The sequence below is a fragment of the Chinchilla lanigera genome, unplaced genomic scaffold, assembly GCF_000276665.1.
Source record: "Chinchilla lanigera isolate Chin_1 unplaced genomic scaffold, ChiLan1.0 scaffold00076, whole genome shotgun sequence".
Lineage (NCBI taxonomy): Eukaryota > Metazoa > Chordata > Mammalia > Rodentia > Chinchillidae > Chinchilla > Chinchilla lanigera.
In genome coordinates, this window is record NW_004955477.1 from 8,651,211 (window position 1) to 8,661,393 (window position 10,183).

Below are 10,183 nucleotides of genomic sequence, written 5' to 3' on the forward strand. Positions count from 1 at the left end.
GTCATCTTATATTATCTGCTGTTATCTGACCACACCCCATGACTTTAGTGGCCTGTGACATAAATAATTCCTTCCATTATAATGTCACAATAGTATAAAGTATAGGGTAGTTTTGCATTCCTAATTGAATCCTGGCTGACCCTGAATTGGCACTGGCTTCTCCTAAGCCTAGCCCCCTGTGCACTGCTTTGGAGGCTCCACATACCTCTGTGTAGTGGCCAGGTGTATGGGCAGCTCTCTCAATGGCTAGAACCTGAGCAGTGCTCTGGAACTGCAGGAGATGCCTGACAGGGAACACATTAGCAACCCAGATGTTAAGATCAGGGTGTATCCCTCTTCATCCAATGTCATGATTTAGGTCTTAAATGTCCCCCAAATCTCATGTGTGTGGAAGGGAACTGGATCATGGGGTTGCTATACTCACCGTGGGTTCATCCACTGATAAGTTCAGTAGCTGAATGTGGTGTTAGGCAGTAGGCCTTGGTTGGAGGTCGGTTACTGGGGCCATGATGTGACAGGACACATACTTCTTCCTGACTTCTCTGTTCACTCTTTGCTTCCTGGCTGCCATGGGTTGCCATGCTCCTCTGCTATCAGGTTTCTGCCTTGGAGCCTGCTAACCATGCATGTAAACCGTGATCCAAATTAAACCTCTCTTTTAAGCTGTCAATGTCAGGTATTTTGTCTTGGTAACGAGAAAGTGACTAAGGCACCCAATAACCTGCTAATACATGTGGCAAAAGGTGTTCTTATCAGGACTACAAAGGTGAATGCAGATGAGAAGGCTGTCACTATTTGCTATGGAACAAAGATATCATCTCTGAGTAGAGATGTCATAAATTTTGAAATAGATAAATAAAAGTTCAATGTCTTAAAGAATGCTATTAATTAGCTATGGTTTTATCAAACATTGTTCAACCCAGTGCTAATAATCTTGGAGAGCAAGATTTTGGATAAGTAACGTATACCACCTTACAATCATACTTTTTCCTCTGAATCTTGAAATTGGATCTCTCTGATTGAAACAGTTTTCCTTCTTAAAATGAGATGGAAGATTCAGCCACAAAAACATACTGGTTTAAAATATTTATTAATTAAAAAAATTTAAAATTTTTATACAAAGATGATGAGAAAAATCTCATGCAAACTCTGGGCATACAATAAAAATAACTCAAATATTAATATGATGATTTTGTACAAAATAATTCTCTATGTAGGACCTCTGATGGCCGATGTGGCATCCTTCTCCTGGCCTGGATACCCCTCACAGGTGAATGAGGTCACCCTTAGCTACCTGCAGGTGATCCATGGTCCATGTGTCAAATATCTGCTTGTCACTATGATGAATGATAAAACCCTATTGCTACTACTCAGAAAACGAGACTGAGACCTAGGGACACTGGAGTTAAGAGTTCCTCAACACCACAGAAATCCTGCAGAAATGAAGTAACTCGCAAATGTTTCAGAGAAGTTTGAGATAATCCTTTTGAGTGATGAAAATGCTTTGAGATCATTATAGATGGTGCCTGGTTCTGCTTAGTTACAAACCTGCAGTGGATTTATAATTTATGTATATTACAAGTAATTTGCATAATTAAAACAATTAAGGGATCAACATATCATGGCAATTAGAAATGCATCAAACTCTGAACGTTGTACAAAAGAGAGAGCTTCAATATGAAACAGTAATCCTCTGAGAACAAAATACCCGCAGCGCCCCAGCCTGCCTCAGCTCTGCCAGAGAGACCTTGCCTGCTGCCTCTGTAATCTTCCCTAGCTGCACTCTCAGCTGCCCCACACGGCGTATTGCACTTTTCACAGACTCATCTCATTTTCCGTAGCCTTAGTCTGTTTTCCTTGTCCCGTTTCTTAAGAATAAGTATGAATTGGTTGAAAAAATGTTCCTGGTCTTTTCTTTTTTGAACAAGTCGAAATCTCTGATCCCGGCCATACTTCTCAGCAAACTCTTTAAACGTGGTCCTGGAAAATAAAACAATCTCTGAGCTACCATCCCTGAAAGTGAGTCTTGGCTTCCCTTTTCACTCCCAACCCCTTGTTGTTTCTGTGGCCACTGGAGTCATCTTCTTGCATCCTCTGCTCCCACTAGAAGCCTACCTTCCACTGGGCTTTGTATATGCCATCCCCTCTGCTTGACACACCCTTCTCCTTTTTCTTTATCTAGCTGGTGCCCACTCTCATTAGAACTCAGGGTCACTGTGCCTTCCTTAGGAAGCGTAACCTTTCTAGAAGCCTGGAGAACTGTGATTGCTCTTTCATGGGCTTGGTCACCACTGTGATTTTGTTCAACCTCAGTGTACAATTTGACTCGATTCTCCCACACTGAACAGAGGCACCTTATCTCAGCCTCTGCTCCTCTTAACTAAGGCAGTTTGAGCTACACTGAACCACCAGGTGGGGAGCATTGAAATTCTCATGAGATGAAGGCAATTGTCACCCTGGGAGTCCTGTATACAAGAGAATTTGAGGGGGGGGCATGCAAAGGCTGGGGCACTGCAAGGAGCAAAGAAGTGGCCAAGACTTTGCAGTGACAAGGGTAACCTGTGTGAGCTGTGACCCCAGCCTGCAAGTCTTTGACCTGAAGCCAGGGAGACTGGCAGCAATGGAGTAGCCAAGGTCTACAGCAGCTTGTATGATCCTACAAACCTCTCTTCCAAGCCACAGACAACCATGCCTGCTACCCAGGAGCCTGCTAACCTGGAGCAGGTGCCCTGGGGCACATGGAAATGTATTTATTCTTTGCCCATGGGATTCTTATTATCTTCTCCATTTCATTTACAGAGGATTTTACATTTTTCTGTAGACATTTAATTAGCATCGTAAATAATTATAACTAAATAACTTCTGTATACATGAATAAAAGTATACTGATAAGGCTCTTACAAGAAGAGTCATTATTAGACTCAGCAGCATTGTTGTCTATGGACAATGAGCCCGCTTTCCTCCCCATCCAGCTGCCATCTTCCTCTTTTGCCTGTGGGCCACTTGTTTACAGGTTCTTTGTGAAAAAAAAAAATTCCTCTATTTTTCTTCTCTTTTCCCTCCTTTGCTCTTCTTTTCCTTGCTTTCATAATTTAATAATTGTGGTGCTACATAGCTAGCACACACTTTCTTCACTGGACTGCATGTGAAAAGTAAAGTGGTGAGAGTTTGGAGACTTGTTACTCCCTCTGCCTGTCTGCATAGGAGCCTGGGTCTTTCAGAATCTGTGCGGGGGTAGCCCTACACAGGTCCTTTGCTATACATCTCTCTGCAAAGTGTCTCTGAAAAGGAAAGAAATATATCTCTTTGCTCCTTAGCCATGCCAAGAGACAGAGTTGGCTTCCCATTGGCTCTGGAAAGCTGTTCCCAAGTTTGGGAGATCATGTGAGTCACTGACAGTGCATCTCAGTTCTGCCTCTGGTAAAAACAGGGGCACCAGCCAGTTGGCCGGTGTAAGAGGTGTCTGCTGCAAGGCCTCAGGTGTCAGTTCCATGGGATGCTCCAGCAACCCCAGAGTTGTATGGATCTGGGCCCTCTACTTAAAATCCTGGGTACCCAGGACTGTTTGTGATGCCAACATTCCTTCAGGGCACTCACGAGGGATCTGAGAAAGGCAACCAAGGTCAGGCTGGAGGACTGTGTGATACATCAGAGTCCCTCAACAAACTACAGCTAAGTCCCTATCAAGTGTGGTTCTAGAGAATTGTTCAGAGGTCAGATTTGTTCAGAAGCCCACAAAGTGAGTCCTCTATAGTACATCTGTGAGAGTTCAAAATTTAAATGTTTGGAAGTTGGGGACTTATGATACAAATACAAGTGGTGGATATTTGCTATTTAAAAAATGAGTCAACTCTAATTCTAAAGAAGAATTGAGCTCAGGTATTTTTCTAATTTCTAACATTTACTTTCCTATTTGTTTCCTTATTTTCATGGAAATAATATCTTCTCTGTTATTTTAAGGAGTTTGGGCAACCAACTCTCTTCCTGCTCTCTGCTTCCTGATTCCCATGAGTTGAGCAGCTTTTATTTAACACAACCTGCTGCCATTGTGTCCCTGCGTTGGAGCCAGAAGACCGTGGGTTGAAACCTCTGAAACTATGAAGTGCCTTGCCTTAGTGGGCTTGCAGTGTACAACCCTTCTGCCCAACTGCCAAGCTCTCTGAAACCAAGGAAATTAGTGGGGCTTGTGTGGGGAGCGGTGGTGGGGCCAGATGTTGGTTTTGCACTTTGGGCAGTAGATCACAAGCTGGTCCGCATCTAACAGAGGCTCACTATTGATTTGTTATTGAGGTCATGGATTCAGGGATGCTGACATTTTGAAAACATGTAGGGAGAAATAGGTTATGGTTTAAATGTTCAGTGTCCCCAGAAGACTCATGTATTAGGGGGAATGACCTCAGGGATGGATTAGCCCATTGACAAGTTCATAGTTAAATGGGCTGTTAGAAGGCGGGGTCAGTGGGAGGAAGTAGATAGCTAGGAGCATGACTACGAAGGTCATACTTTTTCCATCCCCTTCCTGCCTAACTTTCTTCCTGCTCTTTGTTTCCTGATTGCCATGAGATGAGCATTTTTTCTTCACCACAGCCTTCTGCCCTGATGTCTCTGCTTTGCAAGGCAGAAGACAGCAGACCGTGGATTGAAACCTCTGAAACTATGAACCAAAATAAACTTTTTCTTTTGTAAACTGTATGAGGCCAGTATTTGGTCCCAGGGAAGAAAAGGTAGCTAATACAGAGTTCAGCAGCTGAGACAGAAATCAAAGCTGGGCTGATAAGTACTAAGGTCCATAGACTGACAGAAAAGCCAGGTTTCTATACGCACAGGCCTTTGAAGTAACCTTGTTGGTGTCTATAGAAAAGTTAGGTTATGTGATTTAACAAAATAGTTTCTTTTTTTTTTTTTTTTGGTTTTTCTCCGGTACCGGGAACCGAACTCACGACCTTGCCCTTGCCAGGCAGGCGCTTTGCCGCTGAGCTAAATCCCCAGCCCCAACAAAATAGTTTCTGAGAGTCCCCTCACAGTAATTCGGAAATTTCCAGCCCCAGAAAACACCTTCTGTGTTCCCCCTTCCTTACTTGGGTGACACTTTAGATTCTTCTAGAAGTTTTTTGAATTCTTCTTTGGCTAGCAGCAATTTACTTTTCTTTTCCTTGTATTCTTCTTTTATTCTTGTCTTGACAAACTGTTCAAATATCTTAAAACACATACACAGAAGTATTATGGAACTGGTTACCAAAAATGAAATTTTTGTATTCTAAACACAGCATGAAAAACTAGCAAGAATCTGAGGTAATTTTTTCCCAGTTACTGGAGCGGTAAGCAATAGCTCTTGCATTGCAATACTGTCAGTGATACAGAGGCATTAAGGGATGCCCCTGGGGCCCAGTACATTGATGCACACACAAGTACCATCTCTGGGTCAATCATCCCACCAGCCCTACTTTAGGAGTCCTGGGAATGACTTGGCAACGTTCTTTGGGGCATCATGAAAGCCCAGGTGAATTGGAAGACCCTAGCTCTGAAAGCCACCGTGCTTCTCATTTGAGACTCTGAGTAGCATCCACAGGGATACACAGTCTGTCAACTTTCTTATCACTGCCATAGAGCTACTAACCACCTGAAGGCACTTACTCTGTTCTAGTCCCTTCCTATGGTGCTGTAATTGGTCTTTGAGGCTCCAAAAATAATTTTAACTTGGGAATAGAAAGTACATTCAGAATCTTTGATTCCCACATGCTAATTTTCCAAGAAAACTATTTTACTTGCCTGAGGGATGAGGGAGCTCCAAGTCACCTTGGCCATCAGTGTGAAACACGACGAATAAGGTGACCTGACTGTAGGCACAGTACATGTCCTCATTTGACAAGAAGAAGGTTTCAGATACTGACCCCATTAGGAAAACTCTGTTCCTCAGCGTACAGCATGTGAATATTTTCTGGTAAACGAATCTACCCAAGACTCCAGGATATTCTCTCTTGAGAGTTGGGAGCCATAGAAAAAGATGAAATCTCTTTGCTACGGTGTACAGAATGCCCATTCTTTTGTTGGCATAATATCGCTCATAGTTGTAACCTTAGAAAAATTGTCATTTATAGACTATAAAGTTTGAGGGGGTGCATGAAGTTGTTTCATTCCTAATTCTGTCTAAGCCTTAGAGCATTAAAAAATAAATTGGTGATAATTTAAATATTTGTGCAAACATAAATAAAAAATATTGGTTAAAAAAAAGCCCAAATGATTACACAAGTCCAGTGAATAGCAAGTCTGTACCAGGTCAGGTCAGGAAGATCTTGGAATGGATCCTCGGTGGGGTGGAGACAGTTGTCTCCAGCTTTCCTGCTGTGATGAAGGTGGGAGAGTGAAGTCCAGAGCAGACAAAAGCCCCTTCACTGGCTCTCTTTTGACTATGTCTTATTGCTTCAGAACCTAGTTCTTTAATGGCAAATCTTTGCAGGATTATAAATACAAAATGCTACTTACCTCCTGAGGACTCAGCAGCAGAATGAAATATTCATGAATTTGACTTAGATTTGTAACACATATATATTTAAGAATATGATTGGCTTATTTTACCTTCAAGGCAAATAGTAAGGTATATTCTCTAGTTGTTTCATAATTTAATAAAAAAAAAGTGAAGGCAGGCTTATTATCCAAGTAAAAGCATGTGGCTCCATCATTAACGAGAGTTTTGCTCTATTAATTTCAAATCTGGATAGAAAGGCTGGCTGGCTGTGGGTTCAGAGCTCAAAAGAAATATCTGCATCTCTCTCTGCCTGGAACCATTTATCCATGTAATCAGATTTTTCTCTCTTTTCTCTCTTTCTCTCTGTTGCATTTTTTATGCCACTATAATTTAATGTAGCAGGGGTTCTTTTCCCTCTAATAAATTACATCAGTTATCCAAAATGGGGCATGACTCTTAAAAAGTGATAGCATTGGCCATTATCTCGTTACTACATGCTCTGGTGTAATAAAATGAAACACTGCATGTTACCATAGAAACAGGCTTGATTAGTACTCCCTGGACCCTAATCTCTCTTTAGGCTCACTTTATCTTCTTTGGAGACCCCCTAGTAGAGGAACAGTTGTAATGTTCACAACAGGAGCCTTAGTTCCCCAGGAAAACACTGTGATCCTAGGTCCTGTGCAGATTCTGTGTTTGATCCTTGCTCACCCAAGTTACTTGTTAAAAGCCCTGTGTTTTTTGAAAGGGGTCCAATATTGTTTCTTTCCTCAGTTCAGCTCCACTCTGCATGTCACTACAAGGGCAGTTTCCCCATCAATGAGGCTGCAGGCATGCAACCAGATGTTCTTTGGATGCTGCAGTGCTACATGGCCAGCTTCCTTAGCTTCCCCCATACACTCACCCCCAAGCCAGCCCTTGCTTTCCTGGGACCGCTTTCTAAACCTTTCATCTGTTACTTATGTTGGAATTGTTCTCTGGATCTTTTCTGTACCACCATCATTATGTAAATGCTTGAATATTTGGTATTTCAAACATATTCGTTGCAGTCATTTGAAATATGAAATATGATGCATGTTCCCCAAACTTGCTTTCTCATCTTTGACTATAAGTGTTTCCTATGGGGTCATGATTGGATGGTCAGAAAAGAATGATTCCCAGAATAACCCTCCTCTGCACTTCTAATGTGCCATTCACAAGCTCACAAGCTAGAACACTTACTCTAAGCTCTCCAGCAAAATTAAGACAGCTGGCACCTGCTTGTCAGTAATGACAAGGCTCCCTGGTCTCAGGATGAAGCAGTTATTTTAATTCTCTATCTCTATGGTTGCCATCTTGTCTTACCACGATGTTACCTGTTTTCTTTCCTCAGAGTTTAGCAGGAGATAGCGTGGGTCAAAGACAATTTTGTGTAATTCTTTCTCCCAAGTAGAAAATGCTGACACCTGAAGAAAGATATTCAATAGAGTTGCTTTTAGCATCGGATGCTGAGCCTGGAGTCACACTGAAATGATCAATGGTAAAAAGAAAGAAAGAAACAACAAAAAAAACAGCATTAAGGTACAATGGATTCTGTGATGCAGTGCTGTATAAAAGTGTGAGATATGTCAAATGCTCCACGCGAATCAATACTGAGAACATTAGCAAATTTAATTTCTAGACTTATGACACTGTTTCTTCCTTGGGTGTCTTCCAGGGATGTGTTCCCAATCTCAATGCCCAACCCCCCTCTGGAAGGAACTCCACAGCCCACATTTCAAAAGGAGGGGGACATTTATCAGAATTCTCAGAATCCCAGAGGTCAAAACAGAAGGCAACATCTTGAAAAAAAAAACAGGGTAGGGTTTAGCATAACTTTAAGTGATTCTTAAACCAACTTGTGACACTTTTTAGGTAGTTTATTTTAAAAAGTGTTTTATTTTACAGTGGTTTAAGATTTCCAAAATTTTGACAGTATATTGCAGGAAGCTCCCACATTCCCCACACCCAGTTTCCTATGTTAGTAGTTCTTTACAGTAGTAGCCAGATTTGCCACCATCAATATTGCCCCATCATTATTAACACAAGTCCACACATCATTCGAATTCCTTTAGTTTTACTCAGAATCCCACATGCCACTTAGTACCACATCCCCCTAGACTTTGCTATAATGCACAGGTAAAGGGTGGTGGACTACTTGTTCATGCCAGTGGGTATATGTGTGCCTTGGAATTCTTGTGATGGGATATTTATCCATCCTGCTCATGAGTAACATTCTTCAGGTCATTTCTTTATATCTATATGAACTCACGGAGCTGCTGCTAATACTTTGGGTTATAATCCAATACCACCTAAGTTATTTTGCTGCTCAAACTGTCCCAGCTTTGGCCACTGGGGCTCTTTGGTTGGCTCCAGCATGTCTGGCATATGCACATCGTCCTGCCTTGAGAGCACTTCTTCACTTACTGCTCTACCCAGTGCTCCAGTCTCTCCTGACGTGTTCCCTTCCTTAGCCCTCAAATGAACCAATCCTCCAAGAAGCCTCAGTTCCTTTTATTAGAGAATGGAAATATAAACCAACATCTGGGCGCTGGTTTGTTGCTACTGAGATAGTGCTGCTTTCAGACTCTCAGTAAAAGAGGATATTTAAGTCACTTAAATGTATTGGTTTTAAAACATGGGCTTAAAACTGACTATGTGTTGCTCCCATGCTGGGTGCCGAGGATTCAGAGAAAATAAGTCAAGGCTCTTGACATCAGGAAGCCCCTGGTATAGGCTAAAGCACATGATAAGCAAAGTAATGGACTCTTCAGAAGACTTTAGTGCCACAGTAGGCATCTTTACACCTGAGGGAACACAGAGCAGGGGCAACCCTGGCAGCTTCTAAGAGTGAAGAGTCTGGAACATGGTTACTCACCATGGCTCAGGAAGGGGCCTAGAAATGTGCTTTAGGACTAGATGTCCATGGAGACAAAGGTTGAGGCTCATGGACTATTTATGGGGAAGGCAGAAATTGCAAGGGGTTGAATGTGCCTGGAACGAAGGAGCCCATGGAGGAGGTGGGAAGAGGTAGGAGGGACAGAGGCACCCATGGGAAGATCTGCAGCATGATTAGGAGTGTTCACATTACCTTGAGAGCAAGGGGAAAAGGAAGGTCAGGTTATTTTAGGAAGGTCTTTCTGGGCTCTGGGCAGGGGATGAATTCCTGGGCAGAGGAGGGATGAAAAGCTAATCGAAAATTTACAAAGACCAGACCCCACTGATAATTTTTAATACATCCCCGCTACAAGTACCATTTCAATAAACATGCTTATTTGGTACATCACAACAGACACATTTTTTAACTAGCAATTACTATCTTCAATGAACTAAACAAAAGCTTTTTCTGTAATCTCTGCAAGTGCTTTTTCTGGTATGACTCCATGCAGGGAATTTTCTTCAGGGGAATGAGAACTTTAGATTATGTTGGTATAGCCAGGAACTGGGGGCTGTGCTATCCGGAAAGTGCCACCCCAGAGTGTTCCCTTTCTTCACACTGAGGACTCTTGCCAACATGCAGAGGAGCTGTGGCCACCCAATGCCTGGCTCAGTCAGTCACATGGGCATGTTTCCCTCAGAAGGAAGGGTGGAGAATGGCTGGGAATTGGGGTCACATAACTAACTGCACCAGTGTGTTGAGAATTTTGGGGGGGTCTAGAGGTATAATAAAATATATCTCAAAATATTAAAAATAACAAT

At 42.3% G+C, this 10,183-nt stretch overlaps 1 protein-coding gene across 1 annotated transcript in view; it reads right to left on the bottom strand.

Annotated features, from left to right (window-relative positions):
- Positions 1-1,071: 1,071 nt before the first annotated feature.
- Positions 1,072-10,183, bottom strand: part of Tcerg1l (transcription elongation regulator 1-like) — a 198,158-nt gene continuing 189,046 nt past the window's right edge. The window contains exons 10-12 of the mRNA XM_005402032.1: positions 7,822-7,911; positions 5,079-5,197; positions 1,072-1,980 (exon numbers count right to left, since the gene is read on the bottom strand). Of these exons, the coding sequence (XP_005402089.2) occupies positions 1,824-1,980; positions 5,079-5,197; positions 7,822-7,911 (366 nt within the window). The 3' untranslated portion in view covers positions 1,072-1,823. The remainder of the gene's footprint in view (positions 1,981-5,078; positions 5,198-7,821; positions 7,912-10,183) is intronic.